Consider the following 19,027-nt stretch of genomic DNA (forward strand, 5'->3'; position numbering starts at 1 on the left):
GTCTTGCATTTTCAGAAACTATCCAGCTAATAGCTTTGAATGTGACATATTTGGCTTCCGTACTGCCATAAAACCTTGCACATGGGACAGACAATTACACCTAATCTTTCTCCCAAAATTGCTGCCTGTAGTGAAGAGTGGGCAGCATCCTCCACTTCTGCCACAAATGGACCACATGAAACCTTTGCAAATCAACTGCTCAAAGAAATTGCTGACACAGGTTTTGAAATGAAAATCAAAAAATCCATTCTAGCGTGAAACATACATATGTATCAATTCTCAATAATCACTGATTCTTTCTATACTCAAATACCAAAGCTTTGTACTTAGAGCCTAACTGTTGCATAAAATTATTTCTTCACACCATTGAGACTATTACGGGTCTGGGCAGGAATTAAATGCTAAATATTCTCGAAGAATATTTCTTGAAAATGAGTAAATCATGTGCAGTGCTTTTCCACAAATGTGATTAAAAGAAAAACAGAAACTCCACCCGAACAGAAATGTTCAACTTTTGGGGATTGTCAAAAGATTGAAATCTGGAGTCAGGCAAAACCTTTTATTAATCAAATTTGGTGAAAGTCCTAAACATTTTTAAGTCAGAGGGAGAAGAAAGAAAAATAGGAAGGGGGGGGGGGGGGGGGGGGGAGAGAGAAAAAAAAGACTAAGAATTGTTAACAATCCCGGGGGGCGGGGGGGAGAAGAGAGAGGGAGAGAGACAGAGACACAGAGAGAGAGAGAGAGAAACAAAAAAAAGACTAAGAATTGTTAACAATCCCGACAAGACAGTTAAGTATCCACTTTGGAACATGTTTGTAACTGGATAAATCACAGATTCTAAACATAATAAAATGAGGCAATGTGACTGCGTTTAGCACGTGGATTAGACAAGGAGATAAATAAATAAAAATGTAGGGCAGGGCTCTCCATCCATCAAATCAGACATTTAAGCTCAGAGGTGAAATATCATGCTGGTGCCACTGCTGTGTAATGCGATCTATTTTCCTGCTCCATGCCCATACCCTTAATATTTCTTCTTCAATTCTTTCGACTCAAACAGTAATGAATTATCTTCTACAGCCACCTGTGATCAATTATTTCATATACTAATGAAAATATTCCTTCCAACCTTCCCTTTGTTGATTAAAAGTTTCTACTCACTTATGAGCGATTCACCAATTAGTGGAAATCATTTTTCACCATCCTTCAAAAGTGACCATACGTACTTGCTGGGCCAGCTGATCTTTTCCTGTCTATCTTTATTCCACACAGAAATCTTTTCATCATCTTGAAAGCCTTATTTAGGTATCCCCTCAACCTTTGCTGCTTCAGTAACACTCTGAGTCTGCCATTCAAGGAGGGGCAGCAGGGTAGCATGGTGGTTAGCATAAATGCTTCACAGCTCCAGGGTCCCAGGTTCGATTCCCGGCTGGGTCACTGTCTGTGTGGAGTCTGCACGTCCTCCCCCTGTGTGCGTGGGTTTCCTCCGGGTGCTCCGGTTTCCTCCCACAGTCCAAAGATGTGCGGGTTAGGTGGATTGGCCATGCTAAATTGCCCGTAGTGTCCTAATGAAAGTAAGGTTAAGGGGGGGGTTGTTGGGTTACGGGTATAGGGTGGATACGTGGATTTGAGTAGTGCGATCATGGCTCGGCACAACATTGAGGGCCGAAGGGCCTGTTCTGTGCTGTACTGTTCTATGTTCTATGTTCTATGTTCTATCTTGCCCACTGTCTTCAACCCTTACACTATCCCTTTATCCATGATACTGGTTTATCTTTAAAACCATGAACATCAACCTCTTACAAATTTATTTAAGAAAAATAAACACCAAACCTATCACATCTTCTTTGTTCAATAATTTTCTAAAAACATTCCATTAAATTAGTCAAGCATTATCTGACCTTGACAACATCTATGATGACCGTCCCTAATTAGCCCATGCTCCCTCAATTTTTCTGGTCATTTTTTCGCCCCACCAAGGGAGACATGCTAAGTGTTCTGGAATGAACATTTTTTTATTTCAAACATTCAGATTGTTTATGACATAGCTAGCTGCAGACTGGACATATTTCTGCTTTATCCAGCAATGTTCCTCAACACCAACCTCATAGAAGTACCGCGCAATATTAATTTTGACACCAAAATGGTATTTTCGATTCCTGTATCTTTTAAACTTTCTTAATTAGATTGATCAGTTACAGTTGAATTAAAGACAGTTTTTTGCTTTCGGTCAATGTTTAGAAAAATGTTTTCCAAGACTGCTGAAACTCAGTCCACATAAGACTTCCATCCCATCATCTTGAATTACACTTCTGTCGAGATCCCAGAATTGAAGAACCAATGAACTTGACCACTCGAGCACGAACCTAAAGGGCTCACCAACAAATTCCTTACTACTGCCTCCAGACGTTTTCTCACCAACAGTGATCCAACCAGTTAACTGCTAACTCTCAAAGGGTCAAACCGCCTGATCTATGCTTTATGATTCTATGAACATTCACAATTATTCAATCTTTTGATATCGTCTCGATTTCAAAAACAACTGGATCGGGATTCTCCGTTGGCTATCGCCGGAATCAGGAAACATGATCGAGTGGAGAACCGCACGCCAGCCAGAAATCGTGGCCGGCTCCGAGCCCCCAATGGAATGCCATGTTCCGTGGCCTAGACAGTGGCGTGAATGTATTCTACGCAGCACATTCAGTAAACACCGTTGGCATACCATTAATGGGCCCTTCCCGATATTCTCCGGGACTCCTGCGATGCTCCGTCTCCGCCAGTAGGAATTACCGACGGCGAGGTTCACTTGTGATTTTGAAAGTCGGGAAACAGGCGCAGTGGCAGCTGAAGAAAAGCGCAGAGGTAGGACATGTTCCCAACAGAGGCATGACCCGTGCTCTGCTGGTCAGGCCGCTGGCATGGCTGACTGGCTTGAGGAGGAGGGAGGGGGGGGGGATGTGCGCTGGGGTGACTCCCAGGACCGGGACGTCCAGGCTCGGACTACCATTGCCGCGGCCTGCAAAGGGACCCGCCTTGCTGCATATCCAACTGAATGCCCACCGTGGCCCGTGGTTGCATGGAGCAACACCGGCCGTATGCCCCACTCCCTCCCTCTTACCACACCAACCCCCCTGCCCCCATCTCTCCACCCCACCAATGACCCCCACCCCACCCACAACCGGGCACCACCTGCCAGCAGGGATGGGTGCCAGGGCCAGAGGTCACTGTGGTGCAGGCCCACACTCTGCAGCCCAGCCCAACTTTTCCGTTGATTTTCGCATTGCCGATTGAACCTTTGGTAATAGCGCTGTGTGTGTGTGTGTGTGTGTGTGTGTGTGTGTGTGTGTGTGTGTGTGTGTGGAAAGGGGGGGGGGGGGGGGGGGCTGGAGCACCTGTTGTCCCTGTACGCAGACGACTTGCTGTTGTACATTACAAATTTGACGGGGAGATGTTGCTCGGATTATGCCAATATTGGCGGAGTTTGAATAGTTCTCGGTGTGCAAGCTCAATGAAGGAAAGAGTGAGGTGTTCCCGGTAAACGCTCAGGGAAGGGGAAAGGTTTGGAGAGGTTGCTGTTGTGGCTGGTTGGGTCGAAATTCCGATATCTGGGTTTGAGTGGTGTATAGTTGGGCCCAGTTGCACAACCTGAATTTGGCAAACTCGGTGGAGGGGGTGAAGGAGGACTTTAGGAGATGGGATGCCCTGCCGCTCTCGTTGACAGTCAAAATGACGGTGCTGCTGAAGTTCCTGTTTGTTTTGGGGAAAAAAACACCCGTTTTCTGTGCCCAAATTTTGTTTTCGGTTGGATAAATACGATGATCTCAGAGTTCATATGGGCGGGTAAGGTACCCGGGATTAGGAGAGCAGTTTGGGTGAAGAACAGGCGGGGAGGTGGGGTTGGTGCTGCTGTGTTTGCTGAATTATTACTGGGCAGTGGAAAAGGTCAGGCGGTGGGCCGAGAGGGAGGGGTCAATCTGGAGGTGGATGCAGAAGACCTTGTGCAGAGGGGTGAGGGGCCAGATATTCCACAAGCCCGGTGGTGGTCTCATCACTCAGTGTGGAATCAGCGCTGGCAGCATTTCATGATCAAGAGCATGTCACTGCGACGGATGGAAATAAAGCAGAAATGCCAAGAGGAACTGGGAGGGGCATTAGAAGCTGGACTATGGAGTGCAGGGGGTTGGGGGAAGAGGGAAGAGGCTTTTGCGTTAGCGTTCGCCTCCCTGTTCGGGTGGCAGGACCCAGAGCCACCTAAAGCGGCCAAGTGGGTAAGTGATCTGGTGAATTTCTGCACCAGAGGTTCAGAGAAAGGGTTCTTCTCGAGGTGAACATTGTTCATAAACTTCTAAAGGTCATTGGGGGGGGGGGGTCAGGTGTAATTGGGTATTATGGTTAGAAAAAGGGGCGGGTATGTTGATTGGTATACATGGGATTTTGTATTTAGAGTTTGTTTTGAGAGGGCCAGTTATTGGTGCTGTTTTTTTAGTAAATAATTGAAAATGCCTCGAATTTAACTCTTAAATAATAAAGTAATCCTGGAACTCCCTTCCTAACAGCAGTGTGGATGAACTTACACCACATGGACTGCAGCGGTTCAAGAAGGCAACTCACCATCACCTTCTCAAGGCAATTCAAGGTGAACAACAAATGCTGGCCTAGACAGCGAAGCTCACACATCCCATAAAAATGAATTTTTTAAAGATCAGAAAAACTCAACAAATAGGAAATAGAAGAGAGGGGGGGGGGGGGGGGGAATCCCCAAATACCTATGTTCAACGCCAGAAATGTAGCCAATATGGTACACCATAATAGGTGAAATTGGCTATATTAAAATCCATATTCAACATCAAGTTCAATTTTGAATTCATTAAAAATATATGCATCATAATTCCACATCGCAAGTTCTCAGTGGGCGTATTAATAAGAAACACAAAGGGGTCCCATCTCATTGAAGAGGGATGAATTTGGCTGAGTTATACAGGTACAGTGGCATGGTGGCACAGTGGTTAGCACTGCTTCCTCACAGCGCCAAGGACCTGGGTTCGATTCTGGCCTGGGGTGACTGTACGAAGTCTGCATGTTCTCCCAGTGCCTGCGTGTGTTTCGTCCGGGTGCTCCGGTTTCCTCCCACAGTTCAAAGATGCACAGGTTGGGTGGGGTTACAGGGATACGGCAGGGTAGTGGGCCTCAGTGGGATCTGCACAGACCCAATGGGCCAAATGGCCTCCTCCTGCACTGTAGGGATTCTATGGGAATTGCTAGTCAGAATTTATTGGTATTGGTACAGCCTCTCACCAAAGTATGGTCGACAGCCTCTAAAAAGGCAACAAAATGTAAATGACAGAGGGAGGGATTCCTCATAGAAATAATGTAAAATTACTATAATGGGGAGAATAATGCGACCCAGCTCAAGTATTCACTCCAAATTGGTATCATGAATATTTTTTTCCTTCCATTTCAAGTTAGTGTTAACAAGATGTTCTCAGTTCTGTTCCTTTGTTGAGTCTTGCGTACTGACAGTTTTGTCAACCTTGCATTGGTGTGAAGTGGTGTAAACAACGTCAACCACATCTACTTTTTAAAATTGGCATCCATCTGCCAATATATTACAAAGTGCAAAGAATATTGTTTCATGCTCTCAGTCTCCACAGGTGTTCACTAGCATTTTAAGCACAGGTTTAGAGTGAGAAAAAAAGTAGTCAATCTCCCCATTTTCTGTTTCTGCTTGACTGGTGTTTGCCAGAAACATCTCAGACATGCCATCTTTATTGTTCAAGTGCCCTCACAGTTTACAAGAGATGATATGTAGCACAGTAGGTTCATCCTCTGTACCTCACTGTTAATTGTAAAATCCAATGAAATGCACCAGGTTAAGGGAAGTTAACTGGGGATTGACCACAAACCACTTTGCACACTGAAATTCCCTTCTAACAACTACAATAAATGTGAGCCCTTTTACGAGTGCCACTTAATTAAAAGTTTCAATTTGCGAAGAAGATAATGAAGTGATTCATGGAACATAATTGCTTAAAATAACTGAAACGGTCTTTTTAATCATAATTAACAGGCTCTGCAAAATTAAGCCTTGGAAATTACCGATAGGCTGACTTCGACACCATTTAAATGTCCACATTTTTTTTCTCCAAAAGATTTATCCATCACCTTCTCTTCACAACTTACCCATTATAACACATTATTTGGTGAACACCAATCATTTCATACAGTATACAAATGGCAGCGTACCCAAATAACTATAATAATAGAACTCTTCCATGACTGCACATTTCCTATCTATTTTTTCCATTAAAAATTCTTATATCCACGCATATGGAAATTTTTTTCGAACCTTTCTGCACCTGAGGATGCCATTTGACCTCAAATCCCCTCTGCAACACGATTGGAGATCACAGCATACAAGAGTTATTGACATACAGTTTTGAGAGAATAACGGTCAGAGTTGTTATATTCACCGATAAAAACATGAGTGCGAGTGTCCTTAGCTTACCTCTGTTTGAAGTATGGCAGCTCTCTGTTCTTTGGCAGTGAGTGATTCTTTGAGAACCTCAATGTGTTGTTTACAATCAGAATTTTGATTGTTCAATGTTTCAAGCTTGGTTTGTAAGGCAAGGAGTTCAGATTCCTTCTTGGACAAATCCTGTTTTAACTGATCAATCTGTAATTGAAAACAAATACACCATTATAAAGCAAAACTACAAATATGGCAGTAAATAAGAACAAATGAATACAGCATTTCTCCAATTGTATAGCTTAAGTCAGTGTGCTTCCCGGTCAGCACGGTGGTGCAGTGGTTAGCACTGCTGCCTCACAGCACCGAGGTCCCAGGTTCGATCCCGGCTCTGGGTCACTGTCCACGTGGAGTTTGCACATTCTCCCCATGTTTGCGTGGGTTTCGCCCCCACAACCCAAAGATGTGCATGGTCGTTCGATTGGCCACGCTAAATTGCCCCTTAATTGGAAACAAAAATCAATTGGGTACTCTGAATTTATTAACACATACCAGTGTTTCAGCTTAATCGAACCAATATCACTTAGTCATTATCTGACTAAGTTAAACTAAAAATACAATGTTTTAAACAATCTACACTTCAATCATTCAGCAACAAAGAAATATTTAACCAATGCTTTATAAATGATACAGGATATCGTTCAAAACTGGTAAAATACATAGGCATCCAGTACATTCTTTATAAACCAAACTGATGTGGATAATGAGTCAATACTGTTGGTTCTGGTAGTCTTTTAAGAGTGCAACAATAGCATTATTTTTATTTATTAATTTGGTCTTTTGGTAAGTCACTACGTTTTATTACAACAGTAGGCTTCAGCTAAATGACAATAAAATCCATACAAACAATAACACATAGACTCACAGAATCCCTGCAGTGCAGAGGGAGGCCATTTGGCCCATCGAGTCTGCACTGACCCTCCAAAAGAGCACCCTACGCAGGCCCACACCCCCACCTAATCCCCGTAACCCCACCTAACCTATGGACTCTAAGGAGGAATTTAGCATGGCCAATCCACCTAACCTACACGTCTTTGGACTGCGGGAGGAAACCAGAGCACCCAGAGGAAATCCTCACAGACACGCGGAGAATTTGAAAACTCCACACAGGCAGTCACCCAAGGTCGCAATTGAACCCGGATCCCTGGCGCTGTGAGGTGGCAGTGCTAATCGCTGAAAAAACAGACTGAACATTTTTTGTAAAAAATTAAGTACAGCGTTTCCAATTATTTGTTCTTAACAGCAAAGCCAATGAAATTATAAGTGGCACCATAGGAACATAGCAATCCACAAATAATACCATAGTAAATCTAATTTACCACTGCCACACTGGTATTAACAGGATACAAATGCACCAAATGAACTTTCAAAGAAAACTCCACTGACAGCATCTGACTACAATTTGTTTAAGTATTTTAAGTGGTCAAGATCTCAAGTTAGCGCTAACAAACAGAGCAATAACATTAATCCTACTCTTTTACTGAATTGGGAAAGGTGATTAAAAACTGCATTGAAATTACTCACAGCAAATAACTGGATTTTTCACCTATGCAAATATTACAACGATCGTCCCATTTCCATTGCAATTGTGCCTTGTAAATATCAGCAAGGAATCTCCAAGACACTTGATCAAAATGTATGTGTGTACACTACACTGACACAGACTGTAAATTTTAAAAATCCATGAGGGCAATTAGGGACGGGGAACAAATGCTGTCCTCGTCAACGATGTTCCCATTCCATGGATAGAAATGATGGCGCAAACTACTTATTTCAGAGTCTTGATGACAGAAAGTAATACAAGTGAATAAAAAAGCTACAGTAAATGTATGGAGTTTTTACAATTCTGAAATCACAATATAGATTTAATCAGGCAGTATTCAGTTCACACTAGCTGGCAGGAACTGTATTTATTAAATTCAAGGACACGTGTACATCATTAAATAATGTTGTACCCGAGAAATATGACATCTATGGCACTTTCTTCGGCAATGCAGGTTGACCACCAATCCCCTGCCCCAGCCCATCAGGCATGGTGGTCCTGGATTCCATCCCCAGCGCCCCTCCCCCCATCACAAGGGACACCATGTGCAGGTGGTGGGTGTCAGTGAATACTCAGCAGACAGGCCGGAGTCAGACTATGGCATAGATTGAGGAGCAGCAGCACTCAGCGGGTTTCCATCACCCCCCTGTCCTCGACAATGACACGTTGACAGTGTCATCTGTCAGGTGGATGTACCTTTAAGAAATGGGGGTTTATCAAATAGCTGCAGTGATGTCAGTGTGTGGGTGGAGCTGGGCTGTCTGTCTTTCACTTTCGTTTTGAGCTGGTAGCTGCAGTGTGTTTAGTTTCTTTTTCAGAGTTGGAGCTGCATTCAAAGCAAGCAGCTGTGCAATGATCTCTCTCTCTACAAGCTAAAGAATGTCTTCAGCTCATCGATTATTTCAAAGTAATACCTGTTTCTGTAGAGAACTTAAACCTGCTGTCTTTGTTTAAAAAGCTTTTAACTTATGGATGTTGTTTGGGAAGTTATTAAGGGTTATCTATAGAGTATTGTAACTTTTGAGGGGGGTGGTCAGAGTTGGTAGTTGATAAACTGTTTACTGTGCGTTTATAAAATGTTAACTGGATTCATAGAATAAACATTGTTTTGTTTTACAAAATGGTTTTTAGATCTCTCCTGCATCATACATGTAAAGTGGGCCCTTGTGCTCCCCATAACCAAAATCTATTTAAAGTTGTGGGTCCAGTGAACTCCATGATTTACTTTGGGGTTCTCTAAACCATGGCCCATAATATAACACAGTCCCATCACCCTACACAGACTCTGGGAGGATGGAGCAGGATGGTGGTGGTGGAAAGGGGGGGTGGGGGCGGAATGACAGGTGGGGCCACGCCTAGGTGAAGTGGACGAGGTGGGGGGCCTCCCTGGCCCTCCGGGCTTGCCGGACTTTGCCGATGCCACCTGTCCTCCATCTTCCACTGGTCCAGCGCCTCATCGTCCTCATCCTCTGAGGTGGCCGCATAGTCATCCCCCTCCATCATGTCACCCCACTGCTGTGCCAGTTTGTGGAGAGCACAGCAAACTCCCACAAAGCGGTTAACCCTCTCGGGGGTGTACTGCACTGCACCACCAGAGCAGTTGAGGCATCAGAATCACATTTTGAGCAGTCTGATGCAATGTGCAATGACTGCGGGATGGCTGTATGGGCCTCATTGTATCGGGTCTCCGCATCTATCTCTGGCCTCTGTACTGGCGTCGTTAGCCAGGTCCTCAGCGGATACCCATTATCCCCCAAGAGCCAACTGGCCATCCGAGGGTGGTCCTCAAAGACGCCGAGGATGTCCGACTGTCCAAGGATTTAACGGTCATGCACACTCCCTGGGAAGCGGCACATACATGCATGATTTTCAGGTGGTGATTGCACACGAGCTGGGCGTTCAGGAAGTGAAACCCCTTCCCGTTGATGTAGGGAACTCCCTGATGGCCCGTTGCACGCAAGACGACACCTGTGCCAAGTATTACCCCTTGGACCTGGGGCATGCTGGTGATAGCTTAGAATCCTGCAACATGGGCATTGTGTTCAGCCTGGTCCAAGTCAAAGTTTATATAGTTCGCTGCCCCGGCAAACAGGACATCCATGACCTCACGGAAGCACTTGTGGGCTGTAGCTTGTGCAGTGCCACACAAGTCCACATTCGAGCCCTGGAATGATCCTGAGGCATAAAGGTTAAGGGCTGGAGTGACCTTGACAGCCACTGGGAGCAGGTATCCTCCTTCTCCGCGTGATGCCAAGTCCGCGAGGTGCCACACCGTCTCCTTGTTGAGGCAGAGCCTCCTGCGGCACACGCTGTCCATCATCTGTTCGAAAGACCAGCAATGCCTGACTTAGGTCGCTGCCAGCCTCCCTCCTCTTGATCCCTCCCAGCCCTGATGGGCGACCTCAGGGTGTGGGGCGGAGCCCTGCACGTGGGCTGCCACCACGAGTCTCTGTCGACGCTGCTGCCACCGCCTTCTCCGGCATCTGGCCACCTGGCTTGCGAGCAGTGCCGCTAGAGAAATCTCCACAGGGTCCAAGATATCCTCCATCCCGTGTAATATCTGGAAGGAATTGGAAAGGGTGAGAGACTGACAACCAGTGGTGTCTTCCTCCCCAGGACCCTCCATTGCTCCCCTTCTCCTCCCCGCATCCACTGCCATCCAACACGCCCTGCACCCAGGCTGCGGGGGGGGCCTGGTCACCGGACCACACACCCTGTACCCCAGACACCCGCATGTAAGATTACCTGGACCAGGTGCTAATCCCCTCCCCAATGCACATACCTACCCTCTGGTTGCAGAAATGTCCCCGGTGCTGGGACCCAGCCGCTGGGTATTCGGATGTTGGCTGCTGTGTCCGTAGCTTCCTGCAGTGTTCAGAGGCACTGTCCAGGCATCACAATCTGATTGTAGTGGCCGGTAATAACTCCCACATGCTACGTGAAATGCCTACCCATGGGAATCTACTTGGGAGCTGTGAAGTGATCAATTAACTACAATTGCCAATTCTCTGTTAGAAATATCCTTCAGCCACACAGTCGGAGGCCTCCATGGTCAGCAGTAGCTATGGGTGGTCGGTGGAACAGATAGGCCCCTTCTGAGACAGCCCTCTGCGGTTATCTTGGTGTTAACTTTATCCATTTTTAATTAATGCATTAATGTTTACCATTCAATTTTGCTTTGTCAACTTGCACCATTCTGCTTTTAATATACAAGCTGACTTGCTCAAAACACCATTTCAAACAATTTTGGCTATCATTTAATCCCAGAAACTGGAATTTACAGGCTAGAGAACAAAATTAAAATGTTCGAAAATTATGCAACTGTATTTGTTTTACGAACAAAGGGCCAAGAGTAGGCTATACGGCCTGTTGAGGCTGCGCCATCATTCAATCAGATGGTAGCTGTACATCTACTTCTTGTGTATTTTTCCAAGTATCCCCATATCCCTTGATGCCATTAGTATCCAGCTTTTGTGCTTTTTAACTACAGGACACCCGTTTCCAGGATCTATGGGCTCACTGTTTGGCATGTGACAAACTGACTGGTCCTCTCGAATGTATCCCACACACGGACTTCCTGTCAAAACAATCTTCTCGTTAATGCTGCTTGCTTGGTTTCACTCTGCCTAACTCTGCTGCTAAATTGAAAATACTTGCACCTCTGTTTTCCTTGTTTCTTCCACTTGGTAAAACAAACCGGCCCACATCCCACATTTATCCATCAAAGCTACTTCCTAGTTGGGAGAACTGCTCCATTTTATAAATTAAAGCTGGTAATTGTGGCTTTCCCAGAATAATGGGAAATGCTGTGGAATTCAATCCTCAAAGGACCAGTCAAAAAAAAATCTCAGAATGCCATTTAATGAAAATGGAATTTGACTTAATTAGTCACTGTACGTCAGTGGGACTGAACATGCACTCCATTGTTATAATCCTTGCAGTTTCAAACCCACACAGTGTGAAATTACCTCCTCCGGGTCTCCCTGCAGTCAGGTCAAGACCGAATCCTGAATTTAGATTGAAATTTTAGTATTGCTGTGAGGCAAAAACGGTCTTACTGCAATACTGCTGCTAAAACATGAACACACCCAAACAAAAGCGACAAAAATAGCCACAGAAAGAGAAAGAAAACACATTGCTGCTTTTTTCCTTCCCAATGTAGGAAATGAACAGGCAGGAAAAGCTAGACATCAAAAATGCGCAGGCAGAAAATTTCCAATCAGTTTTCAAAGGCAGTTGCCACAAACCAAAATAAGGAGGAGCAAGAGAAGTCATGGTAGAGTGAACAGGAAATAATAAAACTTAAAGATCAGGGGAGAAGAAACAAAAACTTAATTCTCAGCCTATACTGGTCAACCGGTCCAAAATCAACTCATCGTTGAACTCCCTGCTGTCTGTGAGAGCCGATGGCTCGGTACGATGGCCGTTTCAAATACTTCAGGTGATCTCCAAAATAACCTAATGGTCCGCAGCAGGTGTGCAATCGGAACACTCGTTTCACCCTCATGAACGATAGGAATTTTACCTGTTGTTCTTCTTGAATAACCCGAGAACTTGGGAGGCTGCAAGAAACTAAAGCAAAAATAAAACCCCTGCTGTAAGTGACTGAGGAATCAGGGCCCCGAGCATGCTCAGACTACATCATGCAAATTCACCTGACGACATCAACTCAGTCACTGCTTTTTACATTCAACGAGAAACATTCAACTAGAAACAACACTGAAGGCCTGTAAAAGCACGGCATATGATTTAATGGGTGAAGTTAAACATTTAATTGTGAAGTAAACAACTTTTTTGGACATTAGAAATTTCAACTGCTGAGGGAAATAATGACCAATGGCTGAAAAAAAGCAAAGTTGTGGGAAACTCAAATTGTGCATAGTGACAAGTTTATCTTGGTATTTTCCTTCAGAAATACAACAGAATTTATAAAGGTTAAAGTTGACACAAATAATGTGACAAAACATCACAACAGGAAACTCTGCTGTGTAAACATGATCTATATCCAAATGCAAGATCTGTAAATATACTATAAATTCATTATTTTTATTTGTTCAAGGGATGCAAGTGTCACTATCTATGCCAGCATTTATTGCTCATCCCCAATTGTCCTCGAGAAGGTGGTGAACTGCCTTGTCAACTGCTGCAGTTCACGGTGTGTAGGCTCTCCCACAGTGCTATTAGGTAGGGTTAGGGTTATTAGGTAAATCTAGGGTTCTGACCCAGGGACGATAAAGGAACAGTGATATATTTCCAAGTCAGGAGAGTGTGGGGCTTGGAAAGGAAACTTCATGTGACAGTGTTCCTATGTACCTGCTGTCCTTGTCTTTCTAGGTGGCAAAGATGGCTGGTTTTGCGAGGCCACTTGCTCTTAAGATTTGCTTTCACTGAGCACTGCTCTTTATTCTCCCATTACACATTGTGATATCTTACCTTTATGTAACTACTGGCACCTTCCCCTGCCATTAATGCTTCGTCTGTCTCGTGACCTACACATCTTTGTTGCAATCTCTCTAAGCTCACACAAATCACTGACCTTCTACTCTATTGCAGCTGCTTCACCCCATCTTGCGCAATATACCATCCATCATATTTCTCCCTCGCTTTAGCTCTGAGGAAGTCATAATGACTCAAAATATTAAGCCTATTTTTTCTCTCCACAGATGCTGCCAGACCTGCCGAGTTTTTCCAGCATTTTCTGCTTTTGTTCCAGTTCCAGCATCTGCAGTACTTTTCTTTTATTTTCATTTTGGGAGGTGCTGTGGAATGCGACTTAACAAGATGCCGCAGTGCATCTTGTAGATGATACACACTGCAGTCACCTTGTGCCACTGGTGGATGTACTGCATGTTTGAAATGGTGGATGGGGGTGCCGATCAAGCAGTTTATTCTGTCCCAGCTAGTGTTGAGCTTCTTGCATATTGTTGGGACTGCACTCATCCAGGCAAGTGGAAAAATATTCCATCATATTCTTGATTCGTGCCTTATAGATGCAGTGAGGTTGAAACGTCAAACTGGGACGACACAAAATTCCAATGTCGAAGTCGGCAACTATTCCTGCTGACGGAATAACAAATCCCATCAAAGGATGCCCATGATAAGCAGAAATTCCGCACTGGTAACTCTGGATAAGCCAAACTTGTCATTGGTCTAATCTTGACCAATTAGAGAAGAATTAGGCCACACAAGCATAAAATCATGGAGCGCTGGGCAAGTCATCATTTGACACAGACAAATGTGGAAGAATATGCAAAACCTGCGAGCGTGACTAAACGGTGACAAAATTTAAATTATTGTCGATCGGAGAGAAAGCGAAGCTGATGGAAAAGCAGTGGAAAGCAGACATCGCAAAGATGTGGGAGATTTCCAACCAACTTTGTCTACTATTTTGAACAGTTCAACAAGCAAGCACTCTCTTAGATTATTGAGCCAATGAGAAGGAGTACCATCCAACTGCTCGAGAGGTCATGTTCTTGATGAAGACCACGTTAGAAGATGGTGACAGAAGCCACAATTGCGAACTGTTTCTACCAGGTTGGGTTCAAACAGGTTACGACTGTACAAGACATTAAGAACGACAAAGAGCACGGCGAGGCCACAAAACCAATAATGCAGCATTATTTTTTAATAATCTTAATTATCTTTATTGTCACAAGTAGGCTTACATTAACACTGCAATGAAGTTACTGTGAAAAGCCCCTAGTCGCCACATTCAGGCGCCTGTTCGGGTACACAGAGGGAGAATTCAGAATGTCCAAGTTACCTAATAGAACATCTTTCAGGACGGAGGAAACCCCGCAGACAAGGGGAGAATGTGCAGACTCTGCACAGACAGTGACCCAAGCCGGGTATCGAACCTGGGATCCTGGCGCTGTGAAGACATAGTGCTAACCACTATGCTACCGCGCTGCCCGTTTCACTTGCCTGTGGAAGGCCGGCATGGAAATATCAGGAGAAACAACCATGAAAACTGATGCCATGGTGGACAATGCCATACATTGCCTAACCAAACTGACAGATGCAATACTTTGTCCAACTGAGGAGCCCAGTGAGGCCAATGACCTTAGAGAGTCACAGAATCATTGCGGCTCTTGGTGTCTGAACCAGCTTTCTGAACGAGCATGACGAGTTCCTGCCATTCTCTTGCCTTTTCCCTGTAATGCTGCACATTGTTTCTATTCAAAATAATCATGTAATGCCTCCTCTTGCATGTCTCAAAGGAACTTGCCTGAACCACGTTTCCAGGCAGTGCATTGCAGACCTGAACAACTTGCTGTGTGAAAAAGAAAATTCTCACTTTGCATTTGCTTCTTTTGCAAATCACTTTAAATCTGTGCCCTCTCGTTCTTGATCTTTTTACGAGCAGTAATAATTTCTCCCTATCTACTCTGTCCATGATTTTGAACACTTCCATCAAATCTCCTCTAAGCCTTCTACTCTCCAAGAAGGACAGTCACAACTTCTACAATCTTTCATCTTAACTGAAGTTTCTCATCCCTAGAACCATTCTTGTAAACCTCTTCTGCACTCTCTCCAAAGCGTTCACATGCTTCCTAAAATGTCACACCCACTGCCACTCCACCAACGCGTCTATGTCCTTCTGTAGTTCTACACTGTCCTCCTCACAGTGCACAAAGCTACCAAGTTTAGTATCATCCGCAAACTTTGAATTGTCCCCTGCACACCAAGAGCTAGATCATTAATATACATCAGGAAAAGAAAGGGTTCCACTTCCGGTTGCGGCGATGCGGAGCTAAGACGCACGTTCGGCTGCTCCCACTATTTCCGGACTTTAGGGCTCTTTTTAGGGCCCGTAACGGCGCTGGACGGACTTTTCCCGGTGTGGGAAGACATCAGCAACGCTTCTCTGCCGGTGGATTGACTGGACCAGGAGCAGGGTGGTTAAAAAATCGGCACTGGAGCAGAGAAAGGTGCGAGGGAGGAGAACCAAGATGGCGGCGGGCGGGGAACCGGCAGCGTGGAAGCAGTGGGCGCAGGAACAGCAGGAGCTGCTCCATCGCTGCTTCAGGGAGCTGAAGGCTGAGCTACTGGAACCGCTAAAGGCCTCGCTCGACAAGATCACGGCGACCCAGACGGCCCAGGGGGCAGAGATCCGCGAGGTCCGGCAAAAGGCCTCTGAGAATGAGGTCGAAATCCTAGGCCTGGCGGTGAAGGTGGAGGCGCACAAGGCGCTCCACAAGAAATGGCAGGCGAGGCTGGAGGAAACGGAGAACCGCTCGCGGCGGAAGAATTTGCGGATCCTGGGCCTCCCTGAGGGGCTGGAGGGATCGGACCTGGGGGCCTACGTGGTCACGATGCTGAACTCGCTAATGGGAGCACGGTCCTTCCAAGGGCCCTTGGAGCTGGAGGGAGCCCATCGAGTGTTGGTGAGAAAGCCCAGGCCGAACGAGCCGCCAAGGGAGGTGCTGGTGAGGTTTAACCGGTTCGTCGATCGAGAATGTGTGCTCAGGTGGGCCATGAAGGAGCGGAGCAGCAGGTGGGAGAATGCAGAGGTCCGAATTTACCAAGACTGGAGCGCGGAGGTGGCGAAGAAAAGGGCCAGTTATAAACGGTCAAAAGCAGTGCTGCACAAGAGAGGGGTGAAGTTTGGCCTGTTACAGCCGGCGCACCTTTGGGTCACCTATAAAGACAGCCAGTATTACTTTGACTCCCCGGAGAAGGCCTGGGCCTTTTTCCAGGCTGAAAAGCTGGACTCAGTCTGAGACTTGAGGGGGGGTCGTGGACTGTTGTATGGTGTTTTGGGGTTTTTTCTTCCTTGTTCCTTTGTTTTGTTTTTCTTTTTGGGGAAGTTTGGGGGATGTTGTGTAGGCCCGTTGGACGGGCTCCGGGAAAGAGGGGAAGGTGTTGGGTTGGGAGGGGTTGAAGGTTGGGGAAGGTTGATGGGGCCTCGGGGGAGGGAAGGGTGGCCCGGGGAGGGAAGGGTGGGCCGGGGCGGGGGAGTTTGGGACTGGGAAGGAAGCTGCGCCAGTGGAGGTGGGGCCGGCCGAGCGGGTGGCGCGGGCCTTTTCTTCCCGCACTTTGGGTTGAGGGCGGGGCTTAAGTTGGAGGCGCGGGCTTTTTCCCGCCCTGGAGCCGGAACAGATGGGGACTGTGCCGGTCGGGGGGTAGGGTGGTTGTGTTACACCCGGGGGGGGGGGGGGGGGTCGTCGTTGGGGTGGCAGGAGCAGCCGGGGTCAGCAGGCGTCAGCTGACTTACGGGAGTACAATGAGAGGGGCAACGCAGCTAGAGGGGGGGGAGGAGGGGAGAGAGTGGAGGGGGGGTACCGGGTTGCTGCTGGAAGGGCCGAAGGGGAACTGAAGGTATTAGAGGGGGTCGGGATGAAGATCTGCCACTGTGGGGAACGGGCCGTGCGAGTACTGCGGGCACGTGGTTGGCCGAGGAAGAGTTATGACTGATCAGTGGGGAGGGAGGGAGAATAGCCCCCCGATTCGGCTGGTCACATGGAATGCAAGGCGGCTGAATGGGCCGGTCAAGCGGGCCCGGGTGGTCGCGCATCTGAAGGGGCTGGGGGCGGATGTGGCTATGCTCCAGGAGACGCACCTTAGGGTGACGGATCAGGCAAGGTTGAGAAAGGGGTGGGTTGGGCAAGTGTTCCATTCGGGGTTAGACGCGAAGAACCGGGGGGGGTGGCGATTTTGGTGGGGAAGAAAGTGTTGTCTGTGGCGTCGAGTGTGGTGGTGGATAGTTGTGGCAGATATTTGATGGTGAGCGCTAGGCTCCAGGGGGAGCGGGTGGTTCTGGTTAATGTTTACGTCCCAAATTGGGACGATGCAGGCTTTATGCAGCGTATGCTGGGCCGGATTCCAGACCTTGAGATGGGGGGGTTTAATAATGGGAGGAGATTTTAATTGACCCAGCACTGGATCGCTCTAGGTCCAAGACGGGTAAGAGGCCGGCAGCGGCCAGGGTGTTGAGGGGGTTTATGGACCAGATGGGAGGGGTGGATCCTTGGAGGTTCATGAGGCCGGGGGCTAGGGAGTTTTCGTTCTTCTCCCACATCCACTAGGCTTACTCCCGGATTGACTTTTTTGTCTTGAACAGGGCATTGATTCTGAGGGTGGTAGGTGCGGAATATTCGGCGATAGCCATTTCAGATCACGCCCCGCATTGAGTGGATCTAGAGCTGGGGGAGGGGAGGGACCAACGCCAGATGTGGAGGTTAGAGGTGGGGCTGCTGTCGGACGAGGGGGTATGCGGGCGGGTCCGGAGGTGCATAGAGGGGTAGCTAGAAATTAATGATAATGGGGAGGTGCAGGTGGGGGTGGTCTGTGAGGTGCTGAAGGCGGTGGTTAGGGGGGAGCTGATTTCCATTAGGGCACATAGGGAGAGGGGGGAGAAAAGGGAGAGGGAGAGGCTGGTGGAAGAAATGGTGAGGGTGGAGTGGAGGTACGCGGAGGTCCCGGAGGAAGGGCTGTTGAGGAAGCGCCGTAGCCTCCAAACGGAGTTTTATATATTGACCACCAGGAAGGCGGAGGCGCAGCGGAGGAGGGCACAGGGGGTGGTATACAAACACAGGGAAAAGTCCAGTCGGATGCTGCCGCACCAGCTCCGGAAGCGGCTAGGGAGATAGGGGAGTTAGGGATGCGGGAGGTAGTCTTGTGCGGAGTGCGAGGGGCATTAACGGAGTGTTCAGGACCTTCTATGAGGAGTTATACCAGTCAGTGCCCCCAGTGGAGGAGGGAGGGAGCTTTCTGGGCAAGCTGGAGTTCCCGAGAGTGGAGGAGGAGCAGGTGGAGGGGTTGGGGGCACCAGTTGCGTTGGGGAGCATGCAGTCAGGGAAGGCACCGGGACCAGATGGGTTCCCGGTTGAATTTTATAAGAAGTTTTCAGACCTGCTGGCCCGCTGCTAGTGAGGACCTTGAATGAGGTGAGGGAGGGGGGGGGGGGGGGGCTTTGCACCTGACGATGTCCAGGGCGTTGATCTCACTGATTCTGA

The 19,027-nt window shown here is 47.2% G+C and overlaps 1 protein-coding gene across 13 annotated transcripts in view; it reads right to left on the reverse strand.

Moving 5' to 3' along the window:
• LOC119974015 (ERC protein 2) overlaps positions 1-19,027 on the reverse strand; it is a 1,008,595-nt gene that overhangs the window by 713,771 nt on the left and 275,797 nt on the right. For all 13 annotated transcript variants that reach the window (XM_038812801.1, XM_038812804.1, XM_038812800.1 and 10 more), the window contains one exon: positions 6,506-6,673. In XM_038812801.1, the coding sequence (XP_038668729.1) occupies positions 6,506-6,673 (168 nt within the window). The remainder of the gene's footprint in view (positions 1-6,505; positions 6,674-19,027) is intronic.

This window comes from Scyliorhinus canicula, chromosome 11 (assembly GCF_902713615.1).
Source record: "Scyliorhinus canicula chromosome 11, sScyCan1.1, whole genome shotgun sequence".
NCBI classification, from domain to species: domain Eukaryota; kingdom Metazoa; phylum Chordata; class Chondrichthyes; order Carcharhiniformes; family Scyliorhinidae; genus Scyliorhinus; species Scyliorhinus canicula.